At 40.3% G+C, this 16,993-nt stretch overlaps 2 protein-coding genes across 6 annotated transcripts; both read right to left on the reverse strand.

Moving 5' to 3' along the window:
- Positions 1-305: 305 nt before the first annotated feature.
- Positions 306-3,793, reverse strand: snrnp27 (small nuclear ribonucleoprotein 27 (U4/U6.U5)). The gene is made up of 6 exons (XM_061279631.1): positions 3,614-3,793; positions 2,638-2,764; positions 2,265-2,368; positions 1,855-1,934; positions 1,092-1,156; positions 306-735 (listed from the first exon to the last, which is right to left on the reverse strand). Exons 1-6 carry the CDS (start codon positions 3,648-3,650, stop codon positions 681-683), a joined length of 468 nt encoding a protein of 155 aa, XP_061135615.1. The 5' UTR covers positions 3,651-3,793; the 3' UTR covers positions 306-680.
- A 411-nt stretch (positions 3,794-4,204) lies between these two features.
- add2 (adducin 2 (beta)) lies at positions 4,205-16,267 on the reverse strand. 5 transcript variants are annotated; one of them, XM_061279532.1, is made up of 15 exons: positions 16,093-16,267; positions 13,690-13,880; positions 13,172-13,313; positions 12,165-12,316; positions 11,970-12,050; positions 11,574-11,723; positions 10,962-11,105; positions 10,655-10,753; positions 10,404-10,580; positions 9,590-9,844; positions 8,642-8,758; positions 8,481-8,567; positions 7,646-7,772; positions 7,048-7,125; positions 4,205-5,352 (listed from the first exon to the last, which is right to left on the reverse strand). In XM_061279532.1, exons 2-15 carry the CDS (start codon positions 13,834-13,836, stop codon positions 5,102-5,104), a joined length of 2,007 nt encoding a protein of 668 aa, XP_061135516.1. In that variant the 5' UTR covers positions 13,837-13,880; positions 16,093-16,267; the 3' UTR covers positions 4,205-5,101. The 5 variants fall into 5 exon arrangements, 4 of the variants coding, with proteins under 4 accessions (XP_061135516.1, XP_061135518.1, XP_061135519.1 ...); XM_061279534.1 differs by lacking the exon at positions 16,093-16,267 and adding an exon at positions 14,226-14,410; XM_061279536.1 differs by lacking the exon at positions 7,048-7,125 and adding an exon at positions 5,521-5,554 and having other exon boundaries at positions 5,220-5,352.
- Positions 16,268-16,993: the final 726 nt, after the last annotated feature.

Below are 16,993 nucleotides of genomic sequence, written 5' to 3' on the forward strand. Positions count from 1 at the left end.
GGTACTCGCAATGTTGTTTTGTTGCGATCGGGATTTGTTAAACGTGCACGCCGTCTTCTAATTTGCTCCTTCGTCAGCGCAGACGCTTATTAGCCTCATGTTCGACAAAAATAAAGAAATCTTCCCGAGTCCCCTGCATCCAGCATTACGCCTTAGTGTTTGGCAACTTTGCTATGACCTGAAGACTACATTTATAAACGTTTTGCAATGCGTTGACTATGTAGAAAAATATAGTAATGCATATTAAAAAAAGTTATTAGATATACTTATAAAAAAGTTAAGTATTTGCTACATTGACTCGGTACTGAAGAAAATGTGTTTTATTGATTTAAACAGTTGACATTATTACTGCATCCAATTGTTTCAGTTTGAAAAGTAAGAACACTACCTTCAGTAGACTTTTATTGTTTTACATAACTAAACTTATAAGTAAATATAGAACAACATGAGTTTTTGTGTACCTCATGTTTGCTATGAACCATGCATCAATACCAAAATGTGGTGTAATAGAATCACGGAGACAACATTAATGTCTCCCATTAATCAAAAATGTATCTGTATATGGTAAAGTCCTACACAACAACAAAAGGACAAGAAAATAAAACCGAACAGCACAAAACATCCTAATTTTGTCAAATACAACAACATTTACATTTCAAGAGGATAGTAGCAAAATAATTTCATGCAATGAAGTCCAGTGGTCTGTTGAATCCACCCTTTCTGTTCATGTATTGCCTAGAAACGAAAAAAAGAAAAGAAAAGAGACATTACATCACTGTTACCCTCGCAACACTTGCAGATGACATCATCACACACCAATAGGAGTACGAGAATTTCTGCATAGAAACACCTGCAGAGGTGATTGGCTATATTGACTATAGCAGTAATAAGGCTTGCAGTGAGGGGACTTAAAACTTGACATTTTAAATCAGCAACCTGACCAACACCGAATGACTAACATGACACCCGGGTGCTGAGGCAATAAGACCGGAAAGCGCAGCACAACTAGCTCTCCTCAAACAATAATATTCCCCTTTCATAATTTCCACTTTTGGAGAACAAGGGTAGCTTCTCCTATACACTTGTCATACCTGTATTTTCTTTTCATGGTGGTGTTGACAGCATACGCATTGGTAGCGCTTTCACTTTTCTTCCCCTGATTGAAAACAAATTCCCAAATCATCATCATGCATAGGAAAATGTGGGCATGAGCACACTCAATCTTTTGGTTACCAGGGACTGGTTTATGATAGTATGGATATTTCATGGACCAGCAACCATTTGTCCACTTGGATGGTCCACATGTGACTAATTTTGCTCAGGTATTCGATCTGTGTGCGTGCTTGCGTATATATATGTACATATATGCATACAGTATATTTCCTTTATTATGTATTCGCCTGGCAGGGGGCTAAGGATGAAAACTAGCTTTGTAGCTATAATCTGTCATATTTACATTTGGTTTTATAATGATGTTCATTAATGTGCCTTGTCCCCATTCAGATAAATAAATACTTTGTACTAATGTATGTAAATATTTCATTAAATTAATGATAAAATAATAATAATAATCATATATTAAACCGTGGGTCGGAAATCAAGTTAAGAATTGACTCTTAACTTTGCTGTATAGTTATAACCCTGGTATATACGTAGTAAAATAAACGTTCAATTCTAATACGCTTAAAAAAATCTGATTTTTTTTATGATTAATTAGAAATAAAAAACACAAGAGACTGATAGAAAAGAATTACACGTTTGTTAAATGTGTGAGAGGTTCACTTTGAGAATGAAAATATGTTCCTGTAGTTTTGGATCATTTGTTGAACTTTTTTGCACAGCATACACACTCACCTTAGTTGAGTCAAAGGTTGAAAATCCCATAAGTTTCATCATCTCAATTTCTTCTTCGGTTTTGCCTTGCATGTCCTCAGCTGTTTAAAAAAAAAAGTGTGTGAATTCCATAACTGGTGCATATAAACTGAGGACAAATGTCAGTCCTAACATTGCAACAAAGGAAGGAGTCTGGTAAGCTAGTTAACAAGTATCACAATTTTAGTGAGTAAGTCTCTTTCATGTGTGTGTGTGTGTGTGTGTGCGATTCCCTACCAGACCCAAACGCTGGTACAGCATTGAGTCTGGCTTGCCACGTTAGGAACCAGTGCTTTAAGTCATAATTTACTTCACTTTATGTTATTTAGTATGGAAACATTTCTTTTGAAAGTCAACTTTACTATGGTGGTGGTACAGTGCATCTTTTATACCTGATATTTGAATGGGCTTTGATGCCCTGTCTTTACGGTCATCTTCACGTTTGTCTTTTTGTCTCATAGGTGAAAGAGAGGAGGAGCGATGGCGTCGCGGAGACCTGCACAGGGGAAACATCGACAGCTGCAGGACCAGTTATCACAACTACTGAGTGTACAAATCGCTGAAAATAATTAAGTAGTGTATGTTCCTGACCTATCCGCAATAGGTAAAAAAAAAACATCTGTGCAGAAGAGGGATATATATATATATTTATTTTTTTCATTGTACTATGTCTATGCTTGGTAATGTGGAACATTCCATAAAGTTGATTCTTCTCAATGCAAAATGTATGAAAATTCCCCATGGCATTAAAGCAGATTTCCTCACCTTGAACGTCTCCTGTGGGGAGATCTGGAACGACTTCTTCTCCTTTCTCTGTCACGATCCCGTGACCGATCCCTTTCCCTTCGCCTTCGATCACGTTCTCGTGAAATTGAGCGGGAACGCCTCCGTTCTGTAGGCAGTAGAATAAGAATTCACAAAAGGATACAAGAGCACTGCAGTACAGTATTTACACATGGAACTGGGTATGTTTGTGTTTGTTTTAGAGTATATTCACAATAGAGTATATTCACAACGCAATGACTTAAAAGTGACTTCAAAATATTGGTACTGAACAGGTTTGTTTACTCCTTTTGATGGTCTGATGCGTGCGACTTTGGTTTGACCATCATATCTGTGGCATATACTATATTCACGATTTGCTCAGAATCATCGCAAAACTAGTTGCTAACAGTAAAAAATTCATGAAAACTAGTTGCAGAAATTTGCGAACACTGTTGCAATATTGCAAAGCTACCACACATAGTAGCTCAAATAAGGATCAAGGTTTTGGCCGCTAGGAGGTTTAGTGAGTCCATGAAGCCTCGCGAGCTTTTAAAATTTAAGTTTTAGATAGCTTCATCGTGTATCGTTAGTTAAGTCGGTCGGTCATACAGTTTCGGCAACGGATGGTGGTCTTTTATATGTTTATGTATCGTGCCTGTTTAGAAAAAGTAAAGAGGAGAAAGTACATCTGTGTTGAAATGAAGGGACTAAATTAAAACAAATACTACTCAGGTTAAATACTGACAACCAAAAATTCTACGTAACTACGGAGCATTCGAATATTTACGTTATTTTCCAAAAATGCCAAATTACATCGATTAGTCTCACTACAGAACATTAATGAAAGAAAGCGCGATTGTAGTCGACAATACATTTGTTTTGAGAACGCTTTTTAACCAGGACCCTATAACAGAAATGGCGATTTCTTGGAACTTTCTTTAATCGACCAGGCACGGACTAATGAGTTCTTTCTTACCACGCCTCGGAGGAGTTCGACTCCTGCTCCTTCCCATTTTAACGAGTCAAATATTTCGCCAAAGAGTAGAAGGTATAGCGCTCAACAGAACCGCAGGACAAAGAGTTACTCGAAATTACTATTGAATCGTTCACTGTGCGCCATCATAACAGATTCCGCTGTGTCCATTCATAACTTCCGCTTGTCTTTTTTCCTACAGCGCCACCTATCTAGTCGGATCTCAATTGTTGTGCGACTGTAACAGTATGGCAGCCCTTTATTATGTAATTGTGCAAATCAATATTACGGTCCATTTGCGATAACGCTGCTTCTCTTCACGAGTAGTACAACTTTGGCATGCAACCAGGACAACTACATGCTTTTAGTGTGGCAAAACTGTGTATACGTTGACAATTGTACCACTACTGGTAACATTTCTAAAATTCAGCTACTGCACATGTTGCCATCATCTTCACCAGAAATATTACTAGTAATATTTAAGTTACACAAATTGTTTATGACAAAATGCAGATGTTAAAATAAAAGCATCTTTTGTTTGTAAAATTGAGTCATTAATTTTGTTAAGAAAAGAGTCACAAGGCAGACAGGAAATGTTCATAACTTATTTCAGTTGATTTGAAATAAAACTTTAATGACAGATATATGGTAGACTTGCAACATTCACATACACATTCTAATATAAAATGATTAAAATTATGAGCAAACATCGCATCAGTGTTTGTTTTGCACCAAATGACTGAAAACAGAAAGCATATTTGACTGTTTGGAGGTATTTTGCATACACATACACGGGAATATGGGGAAAGTGGAATGTTTTAGTGCCTTCAGTGTATTTACGAGTCTTTAAGCTGCGATTACAAGCATATTTTATAGCCACCTTTATTTTCTTGCAAGACTGTCATTTTTTTCCCCCCAGCGCTCATCTTTGTTGTATTCCTGCTATTATGTTTATAGACTGGTAGATTTGCAATAATCAGTTTTCAGAGCACAATCAGTAGCTATCCGTATACATTTCTACATGTAATGCACATGTGCTCACATTTACATCAGCAATATCAATGTGATGTTTAGAACTAAACAATTACAAGACGCTATGATCAATCAAGTGCTTTTCGAACGATACTGTGGGACCAATTCTGAGTAGTCATATATGATATAAATGATATATGCAATATGCAAAATGAGAATCATATCCTCTACAGTGAAGTTGGTTTCAAATGGAGGTGACTTGATAAACATGAGAAATACGGAAATACAGAGCATGTGTGATGGGTAGCAGTGGTAGCGCCTTGGAGCTGACCCAGATTATTATATTTTTTTGAAAGAGCAAAAGGGTGACCACAGTCAATAAAACTGTCATTTTTGAAAATGGGTTTGTTACTGTCTGTGTTTGGAAAGCCCTGCAGTGAACGCCACCCGTGTTACTGCACTGTGTGTACAAAGAAATATTTCACAGCAATATTTCATCAAGGTTTGATGGTATGCAACTCAAGTTTCAACTTTTTCCTTCTGCTTCTTGCTCTTTTTCAGGAATGATGGTGGCTTAAACTTCTTCTTCTTCTTGGACGGGGACTTGGATGGCGAACCTTCTGGTGTGCCATCCTGCGGTTTGGTAGGCAGAGCAGCAGGGGTTGAGGATTCGTTGGTAGAAAGCTCCTTCATCCCTTTTTCTAGTTCTTCAGCTTGCTTCTCCTCTTCACCTCCGTTCTGTATGACCGGGCAGTCCGTCTTTGTATCTCCTGCACCGAGGATTGTCATAAAATGAAAGCACAAGGGCAACATTTTTGGAGTCAGACACAAAATCTTGAGTGCTGTTGGAGCGGCAAAGCCAATTGGCGTACAAGTACATCTTTTCAATGCAGATGGGCATGCGCACTTCATGAGATGTGTGCAGTTTCTATACTTACTAGTGAGACAAGACCAAAGCACCAGAGGTGTGCCCTATGAATCATTTGCCGAGTAACACAGAAAAGGACAGACAGACACAGAGGGACACAGGTACAGGAGACACAGTGGGTACAGGGACAGATGGATCGCTATCAACACTGATGACTTAGGTAGCAAAACATTTTGACTTGAGACACATGTAAAGCTGTAAACCATCAGTGACTGTGCAGGCTTGTTTACAGTTAGCGCCAAAATGTCCTCTAAAAGAAAATAGACGACAGCTAAAACATGGCTTTGCTTTTGTGTATGAACTCATAATCCACTTCTATCTTATGCGCTGATTCACTAGCTAACAGACAATCAGTAGGTATTAGTCAGAGATGACCCAATGACAGTTTGCATACCGAATTTGCATTTCGGGTGCTCATTCCTTCCATACCAATCTTAATTGCAATACCACAAGAAACCCATAATGTGTCACAGTTCTTTTTCATTAGATTTGTTCCTTCCTGTATTGTGTGTATGTGCAAAATTGGTATGTATTTGTGTGTATTTTATTTTGTCAGATCTTGACAGTGGATTGTATAGTAAACAATGACTCTTTAGCTATGTTTGTTTGCTGTGGTGTGAAAGTAATTAATTTGATTGATAGTGACTAAGAATCAAATTTTCTTTTTTTAGCATTAAGCTCAATATTTGTGACAGTTAATAAAATAAAAAACTTGTAGGAGAGTATCGAAGGGTCTAAGAATACTGCATTCATATGAAAATGGTAGAAAGATAACAAATATCAAAATGTTTCCCTTGGTGTGGGAATTGACCAGGGGTGTCCCTAGCCACCTCTGGCCACCATGTAGCTCCACCCCTGAGACAACCACAAACATATTGTCACTGCCACGATCTATTACGGGAAATTGTTCTTGAAATGAAAACTGTTAACAGGAGAGTATTGTCAACGTGAGGTCCATATACTGTAAAAATATTGTATAGTTTCATCAAAATTTGCTAGATTGGAATCTAGTCCAACTTTTACAGTATGCTCTGCTGGGGGTAGTCACCATTTTGGGTGCAGGCAGTAGCTGCCCCCAGTATATAATACTTCATTAGTATTATGTATTACAAAAAAGAAAATGTAGAAAAGGTTATGCCTGTGGCCACCATCACTTCACAAGGTCACCAGAATGAATCATTTATGAATTGTACAATACCAGTGTACAGTACATCGTTATATTTAGAATAGTGGGAATCTATTTGTTGATTGCATATATTTACTTTATCTTTACAGCCAATTAAACGTACACCGCACATGCTTATGATATTCTTTTATGCTGTACTTTATCCAATTAGGATCAAACACCACAGAGGTGGTTGGTGGCCACTATGAGGAGTAACATGGCCATCAGGCACCATCTGAAGCATGAGCGGGTAAAAGCAGCAGGGCAGAGTCGATCAGAATTGTTCATGGAAGACTGCAGCAGGCAGCTGGGTCACATAGCCACTGTGCATGGCATGCAGGGCAGGCAGTGAGTGCACCTCCAAAACCTCACCTGGAAGAGTGGGGTGATTGGGCAGAGGGCCCTTTGTGGGGGAGGAAGTAGGGGAAGTGTCATTTGTCACCTCCGGCCCTACTTACACAAAGCACAAAGTTACACACTAACAGACTGTGGTAATTGCTCAGCTATGGGGAAACTGCAACTGAGCGGGAAAAAAAAATTAAGGGTGTGGCAGACATCCATAGTGATTGTTGTGTACGATAGATTATCACCAAGATTATCACACCAAAGTTTAAGGACAAAAATGGCAGTGCTTGACCTGCCTTGACCTTTGCCCCGCCGTACTAGGAAGTGCTGCAAAAGGGTGGTCAAAGACCAAATCATCTCCAAACACCCACCAGCACTTGATCTGTTGCAGATTGCTTGCCAGTCAAACTGCTTTACAGATAATTCAGTGATCCCTCACTACTTTGCGCTTTAACTTTCATGTTCAGCTGTGCTGTGCAAAATTGTCCTCCATTAATCACGGAGCGCATTGTAAACAGGATCGCCAAACCACTGGTCAGTTAGTGCAAGGCATAGTCCGCCACTTGTTGTAATTGTTTATCCTGAAATGGGACGAAGCATACATAGTTTGGTCAAGACAACCTACCGTTGGTCCCGATATCTTGTTTCTTTTGCACTTCCATGCGGTAGTCCTCTAGCTCCTGGTCTGTGAGCTGATTAAAGGGGTTGGGACTTTCAGGCTCTGGTGGTACTTGGGGTGGGGTGACAGGTGACTGAATGAAATGACCAAAAAAAATAATAATCTGAGCTACTAATTGAAGCAAGGATTTGCAAGGTGATACAGGTGTGTTCAAAATAATAGCAGTTTAAAATAACTAACCAGATCAATCACTGATATTGACGACAATTAGATTAAATGACAAATAATTTACCAGTAGGGGACCCTTGGAAAGAATTCGACATACATGATCTGCATGCTTGTGAGTCTGAGTAATCTGATAATTAAACAAAAGGTTCCAGTTTAAAAAGAAAGAATAGACGTGTAGATTCAATTTGTCATTCTGTAATAACAGACATTTCATTTGCTCAAATGTCTTTTTTTTTTTTCTTAACATTTTGGAATGTGATTGTGTAAAAACCATTATGATTTTGAGCTTTACACACATTTTTAAACACACTGCTACTATATTTATATTAGGGCGGCACAGTGAAACATTGGTTAGCACATCTGCCTCACAGTGTCAAAGTCATGGGTTGGATTCCAGGCCCCGGCCTTCCCGTTTGGAGTTTGCATGTTTTCCCCCTGCCTGTGTGGGTTTTCTGTATGGACTCAGGTTTCCTTCCACATTCCAAAAACATGCATGGTACAGACCAAAATCTGCCATAGGTGTGATTGTGAGTGGTTATTTGTTTGTGTTGGATGGATGAATGGCTGTTATTATTTAGAACACAACTCTATGTATGAAGATACATCATTTTACCGGGGGACTATCATCTGTTACCACACTGGCGAGGACCTGAGACTGTGGTCCTGCTGTTTTCATGTCTTGACGATTCTGCTGTCGAATCTGAGGTGACAAAAATGAGCAAAACAAGTACTGTATACTGTTATTGAACAACTGCGTTCACAGTGACAAGGTACCTTGTTTCGTGTCTCAATCACTTCCCGAGGGTTAGTAAAAAGAGGCACAAACTGGTTTGGGGTTTCTATCTTGATCGCTGTACTACCAGCTTGTGTCACTTCTTCTGTTTTCAGCCACTGAGGGAGAGAGACAACAGTTAGTTTCCAAATTGTATTAAATGTTCCTCTTGAACGTGATAATTTGTTCTGCCACTAGAGGGCAGGCTGTACTGCAGCATACTCGAAACTCGAGGCAGCCTTCTCTGCATTGCAGGGCTTGGGTGAGGTGGGATGGAGGAGGTAAACAAAGTGGGAGAACTAGCTCCTCTCGATGGCATGAAAGAGCCATCCACTTTTCTTTTTCCATCAATTCACACATCACTTAGTCCTGTCTGGTTGTGTGGATACTGGAGTGTCCCTCAGTTGACAAAAAGAGGTAGCATACAAAAAACAATAATTAAAAAGGAAACTACCTAGAGCGAGTTGTATGGAATTTTAAACTTCCATAATAACAATCGCTGCCACGTCACCCACTTCCCAGATTTTTTTAAAATCATGAACAGTGTAAAATTTTACAGATAGCCACATATGGAGAAAAAAAATGCCCTTCCCTTGTTTGCCAACAAATTGGTAGAAGAAGAGCAAACTAGCAGACTGACTGAGAACCACGACTTGACCCCTCACACTGCTTGGGTGGTTATCTATTGTCAAGTACGTCCAGTTGATATCAGTGACAGATTCAGACAGATATAATTGACTATGAACATGGGATGCTAACAAGGATTAAAAAAATGTTTGCCTTCGAATTTGTGTCCGATTCACCTGACCAACAACCTGACATGGCAGAAATCCACCCAACCCTTATTTCCATGGATTAGGTTCAGCACAAGATCACTGGCTCAAAGATATGTGAGCAGCCAGTTGAGTGCGTTTTGCAAACGAATCACATTTCCAAAAATACATCCTTACAGTACTGCGCTGGTGTCCAGGACTGGCTTGCTCCTGGCTGACTTTTTGGTAGGTATTGGGAGTGTTGAGCCATCGAGTTCTCTCCTGCTGCTGTCGATGGGTAAAAGGGTGCTGCTTGAGACCCAAAGGAACTCCATCATCGTTGAATTGATGAAAGGCTGTGGCGGTTGCAGGAACCTCTATATCCTTTCGTGTTTGTGACCGTGATCTTTCCAGCAGCAAAGGGAATCGGTAGGCATAACCTGTACGGTAACCCTGGAAGATACCAAGTGGTCAAGGAACCTCAAGTTATATTTTCATTGGTTTTTGTGATCCCATCTGTAATCTGAAACATTCATAAATCAAAGTAATATTTCCCATTGAAATAAATGGTAAGGCAATTAATCAGTTCCATTTCCAAAAGTTTTAGTTACCTTTATCAACCATTATGTAGTTAAAAGTGAATACAACACAATGTAGAAATAAGCGAAAACACCCCACTATAAAGAACTACAAAAGAACATGTATCTATTTATCGCTCGTTCACTTTAACTAAGGAGAGGAGGGCTCCAGCTCCTCTATTGAAAGAGTCCATAATAACATGGACTCAGTTCAATTATTTATCATCGACGCATGGCCGTGGAGCTTTTTTCTGCCAGATGCGGAAGGTCTAATCTGCCCAAAATGGCTCCTGCTCTTATATAGTCTTGACCACACCCACACAGGAAGGCAGTTCTTCCAAGTCTATGCGACAATGTGTGTATCGATGGTCGTATATACAACAGTGACGTGCGGTGAGGTTCATGACTGATGTTATTTTTCTTTACTGACTTACCAAATTATCTAGAGTTCTCATGAGGGCTTCAAACTCATGTTCTCCAATGCGGCTCTTTTGCATTGGGCCAAAGGTAGAGCCCGCCCACCCCACTGTGCCAGTGTGATTGGGTTTATGGGTGGTCCGGTCAAGTAAGATCAGGTTCCGTTCACCGCCGGCACTACACAAAGCTGAAACCTAGCATACGTAAAGTGAACAACCAAATTCAATCAATTCAAAACGCTGCTAGGTGAATAAGTACATGTGTGTACCTGGATTTGACAGGCAGCTTGAATGTGGTAGATTGCGTAGAAGGCCTCCTCCACAGACTCCCCCAGGGCCACTATGCCATGATTTCTAAGCACCAGTACCTTTATATAATTGAAAGCCACAATAGAATAAAATCAAAACACTGACCAATTAGATGTTCATTCACATGCAATCAGTTGACATTCTTAAAAGCGCTCCTCTTGGAGCTGTGCTTCGTTTACTAATTACGTATTCATTCTTTCGACCCATGAGGAAAAGCACAAGACCTGATTATAATGAGTGGTGATTAGTCTTTTGTAGTCTCCTAACCTTACAAGTGGGTCCAAGGCTCTTCTGAAGCTCCACACGGTCTTCCTCCACCTCCATTACTCCGTTGTATTCATAATAGGCCACATCCCCGACCAGCAAGGCTTCATGGGACAATGGCAGCAGGCCACATTTCATAGCTGAGACCTAAAGACAGACATTGTTGGGGAAAGATCAGAGCAAAATAAGTACCATAATTTCTGGACTATAAACCCCACCCAAATATAAATACACAAAAATCATGAAAAATCCATCGATAATCCGCACTGGACAATCAGCCACAGGGTTCAAAGCTTGTGCACAAAGTATCAGTTTATAGTCTGGAAAATATGGTACAGTATTTTGTTAGTATATTGTTATAATTAGTTATAGTTAGTTAATTGTCTGGGTGACCCCAAACTTTTGAATGGTAGTGTAGCTCCACTTTTAACAAGGTTGCTGACCCTCGTGTGAGCTTCAGAGGGATTCCCTTGTAAAAATGTATTCATTTACTTTATCTGACGGATCCCAGTTCCGAGAAAAACAAAACACAAAAATAACAAACATGACACAACAGACATTGGTCTGGTTTGCCAGGCTAAATAATCCGCCGATGACATCCCCAGGATGACTTACTGCTGCCGTGGCCGGTGTGTGGAGGTGAAGTAGGCAGCGGGCATTTGGTCGGGCCGAATAGATGGCTGAGTGCAGGCTAAACTTCTCTGAGTCCACAACAAGGTTTGTACTGCCCTTCTCCACCATTTCACCCAAGATATTCACCTTTACCTGAAAATCACATCACCGATAGTATGTGTTTATGCAGACTACTCGAGATATTATGACATAAAATTAACTAGGAGTCGATACATGCATTTATCCAGGTCTGCTGTACTATTCAAACATGAAGAACATTTAAATACCATAACATTTTGGTTTACCCAACAACACAAGGGCAATTAACTATACAACTATCATGTTTGAACTTTACTCTCTGGAGGACGTCTGGTTTTTGGAATAGGTTATACTACTAACCAGGCTTGATCCAGTAACCTCGCTGCAGGCTAGGCCATCTGGTAGCACCAAGAAATGTTCCTGTTCTTTGCTAACACGCAGCTGTCAAAAGAAAAAAAAAAGCGAGAACACATCATGTATGCCAACATCACTGGAACTGGAAATTGGGACAATTGGCAGTGTTTTGGCGTAGTATGTCAATAAAAATAAACAAACAGTGAGACAGGTGTGACTGATCTGAGCCCATCCATAGAGATCAAAAAGACGATGCACGCTGGCAAGCTTGCAGCGCATTAGCCGCTCCCCTTTGACCATGCTGCCAGGATCCCAGCCTTGGAGGTCATTAATGGGTGTTACCGTCATCATGTCTGTGCAGTGGAAAAAGAAATTCAGACAATGAGAAACTGTCAGAAAAAAAAGCTACACATAGAAATATTGTGACTTTAGGTCTTCAGAAATGTGTCCTCTGCAGAGCACGTTCATTTTTTGTAATATGGGGACGGGCACATTGATAAACACATGCTGGGTCTTACCTAAAGCAATTTAAGCATAATGAGGATACACAAAAAAAAAACATGAAAGTGGATTGTTAACAGAAACTTCCTTGTGTACCTACCATAAGGCCATCAGAACTAAAATGAAATGCAAAAACACAAGCGACATCGTGATGTACACCAAGGATAGCATGAGATAACGGGGCCATACCATTTTTAATTCGGGGGCTCGACTGGATGATACCATTGTCATTCCAGAACATGAATTAATAAAAATCCTTGAACTAAAAAAAAATAAATAAGAAAATCAAAGAGTGCTGCATATTTGCCTTTTCTTCTGTTTGTATGCAAATTTAATATGCTGCTTTCTTATTATGGAAGAACGACAAAATTAGGAACAGATTGATCAGACGGAATAATGTCTATATTGAAAAACAACTGGTAAAAACAGAAAATAAGAACCCCGATCTGCATTTATTTATCCAGACTTCAGAGTTTTACAGATGTTCTAATTAATTTGTTCATACCATAGTGCTTCCTTGAATAAATCAAACAGGTCTTTAAGAGGGAACATTGATTGTGTGCCATTAACTGGTTCGAAATCAATTCACGCCTATTGAATACCTGTCTTTGGCAGTTGTTGGCCGCTAATAGGACATGAAACAATTGATTTAGGACAGCAATGGTTAGGAAAATTCCAGAATTTGCACCATCATAATTTTTACATACTAGATGGGGAGACTGGTAGGGTTGCAGGTGAGCCGTGCAAGGCCATGTAGTCAGCCAATTGCCTGAGTGCCCAAAGGTTTGAAGAGCTACCACCCTTCTTCATCTGTTCCTGGATAAGCGTATCCAGCTCCTCCTTGAATGACTGCGCGCACACAAACACACAAAGGCATGTTCTCAGTATACCGAGACAGATTACAATGTTCTATAGTTTCACTCAATCATAGAATTTCACAATGAGTATTACAGATGACACATCAGTTAAAAACATTAATAACAATCTTGATCTGCACATTTAATTTACGATACATTTCAGTCATTTAGCATGCACAAGCACCACAAAGAGTGCTCACAGAGAATATAGCATTTGCGCTGCATCAGCATAAACGTGATACTTGAGATCAAATTGATTTTCTGACAGCGTTAGGGCTTCATCATTTTCTCCCTCTGTGGACAAGCCAAAGAAGTGTTCATGTTTGTATTTTATTATGCCGGATGCATGTAGAGCAGCGGGATCTCACCGGACTCTGAAGAAGGCTGGAGATGTGTTTCTTAAATTGCGGTTCAGAGCCAGGAGTTGAATGCTGAGGAGACTGGAGGCTTTCAAGGACCCCATTGCTGGGGCTCCGTTGCACCGGGGTTTCCATTGAGGTCGGAGACTTGCTCATCTTTCAGAGTTGGTGCGTTACAACCACGGTTTGGTCAAAGTCAACTGTTGAACATCAAAAACATGATGGCGTTCACACAGTACACAAAAGATTAATTAGGGTGAATGTTTACTATCTTCAATTTAAAGTGCTCGGTTGATCTAATATGGTGTCGTACATGATTTTGAACTGTCGGAGGAAGCCAAATTACCCCGAGAGACATGAACCCCCACACAGATAATCACAAACTCAGCAGACACAAAAACAAAGTGTTTACATTTGACCCCAGTTACGACATAGGCCACTAACAAATATGTGATTTTTGTTGTTGCTCTCACGTCTGAGCAATAACCTAAATCTATTAAAAAGCAAGGTAATTTATTTCAAACAAACATTCAAAAGAAACCTACCCAACCAAAGAGGCACTGTGGGGCAGAAGGAAAGATGGTGCACAAGTGCTATGAGCTCACATGCAGACATCACCATCAGAACCATAAGTTAAATTACAAGTAAGATCGGGTAATGGTAAAAAGAAACAAGTTACCTTGACGATCTTTATAAAAAAAAAAAAAAAAAAACATCTGGTGCCTCTTCCCAACTGTGTATTCACACATATTCACACACAGTGCTGCAAGGGGCAGATAAGGTCCCAGAACACCCCACACCCAAGCTTCATAACAGTATTTGCATAGTATGTCAGTAGCCTACTGTGGCCATACAAAACTGTCTTTGCAACTTACACATAATTGCCTGAGGAGAGCCTGACATGGATTTACTAACAACACACAGATAAAAGACAGTCCAACCATCAAGTTTCCCGGAAGTCCATTATGGTGCTCAATTTGACATGCACATGCATGTCTCGACTGTACCGTAAACGCGCAGTGGTTTTGGAATAATAACCTTAAGTAGTTTTCTATTGATTTTCCTTGGCTCCACTTTCATTCGGCTAGAACCAGAATGAATCTGAATGCTGTATTGTGAATCTATCAATGTACTTGAAATAATAACTCAATGATCATCAAAGCAGGGAAACAAAGAAAGAACATTTTCTGACCTAACATTTTCTGGAAAACTTAATTTAACCTGGATTGATGATTGGGTAGCTAGTCCTAAAGCCCTCTTGATCAGATTGCATAGAAAAAAAGTACAATTTATGAACTGGTGCTCAGTCCAGGGTGAAGCCCCTTCAGCAGCCATACATACATCCAGCTTAACCCCAGTTGCCTAATGACTAGAAGGGGTGTAAAATGGATGTGCCCGCTTTGCTCGTGGATGTTGTTAGCGTTTGGTGTGTAGGTGGCACAAATCAAATGTGCTCCATAAATAAAGCTGCCTTGCCTATTTTGGTGTCATAGGGTGAACTGGGGCAGATAAAGAGGTTGCCTCGGGTGCAATACCGTACTGCGGAGGGTAGAGTGCAAAATTTCACAAGCGGGATGGTGCTACAGAATATTGCTATATTGTCAAAGTCCGCTCATATCGGAAACTTAACAAGCAACACCACCAGACAGACTCCATCCATGCACCTTCTATGCTGCCACTGGTGTGCAAGAACCTATCCCAGGCGACTGGATGAGAGGCGGGGTACACCCTGGACTCCCTGCATGAAACTGCAGGGCACACAAATCATTTGCGCTCACCATTTGACACCAGTTTAGCATCTTTTTGTACAGTGTGGTACTGACAATGTTGGACTTACTGTATACAGTGCACATGCAATCTTGCAGCAGTTCTTTCAATTGTCATATGAACAAGCTCATATGTATCAACATCTCCTCACTGGGCACGAGCAAATTCCCTTGTGGGCCGCACGTTGCATGGCTGCCTAGCAACACTCACACGCAACGCAGCATCAGCACCAGCCGAGCCAATGATGCACTAATGGACTCCTGCAATATGTACGTATGTGGAGGCCGACAGCGACGACGCAGCGATTGCTCATGTGGGCTGTTCGCCTTGTGTTGTCAGGAAAATGAAGTGCGTGTCAAATTCACAAGGAAAGCACGGTGCATGCAAATAGAAAAGACGAAATGCGATTGCAAGGATATAGTTGAACTACTTCGGGGTATTAGGGGTGAACAACAGAAGAGGGACAATGCACAAAGGAGGGATGTAATTATTTTCGAGCGCCTTTTCCATTTTGGCTATACTTTAACCAAGAGCGAAACGCTCACACGACGCCTCGAGCACGCACAAGGGTGCATGCAGTACAACGCCCAATACCGCACAGTCAAGAGAGGATGAACGCATTAAAAAAAATGGTAGTCGACTGACCTCAGTGCCGCGTCCACTGTTTGGCTGCACAACACCAATTGACGACTCTCGCCGTCAAAGCAGGCAGACGTGGTGAGCTGCAAAATGTGTTTGCGACGTTTCTTTGTCAGAGTGTAAGATGGCAAGTGAGTAGCCCCATGAAGCTTTTCATCGCCGACTGCGTCGTGGACCAGCCCACTGCCACGCCTGTTCAGTCTGACACGGTCACACAGCAACACCCATTTTCAGGATATCATACAGGGATTAAATGATCGGCAAGCCTATTGATATTTCCAGAGTCGTGTATAAAAATAGAAAAAGCGCTACAAGACATTAAGGCCCGATTAAACACGTCAGTCAGACGCCATCTTCTGCTGGGATGAATAATAACCATGTTACACACATACAGTGGGTGCAATGCAAATTTTACTCGAGTTCAAAGTGTAATACAATATGCGCCACTGTATACTTCTAAAATTAAAATATAGCCACACGTGCCTCATCATTGGTGTTTATTTGCATTGAAGTCTAATAAGATCTAAATATGTTATATTTGTCATTTTATTATGGAAAGTCTTATGTATATGTAAAAATAAAATATAGCCACACGTGCCTCATCATTGGTGTTTATTTGCATTGAAGTCTAATAAGATTTAAATGTTATATTTGTCATTTTATTATGGAAAGTCTTATGTACCTCTGCATGTTTCACAAACGTTTAGCTTTTTTTATGTTCTTGTTTGTAGTATATTTTATTGAAAAAGGCACATTTGCCATCTCTGGGTTGTGGAAAAACAGTAAGTTTTTTTTTTTTTCAGCCGTGTATCAGCCAAGGCAGAGGCGTTGCTAGGTATAGAAAGCTTTACTGGGGCTCAGTCAGGCCCAACTGCTATTGTGATCTGCAACTAGTCTTCAGACCACT

This window comes from Syngnathus typhle, linkage group LG5 (assembly GCF_033458585.1).
Source record: "Syngnathus typhle isolate RoL2023-S1 ecotype Sweden linkage group LG5, RoL_Styp_1.0, whole genome shotgun sequence".
Lineage (NCBI taxonomy): Eukaryota > Metazoa > Chordata > Actinopteri > Syngnathiformes > Syngnathidae > Syngnathus > Syngnathus typhle.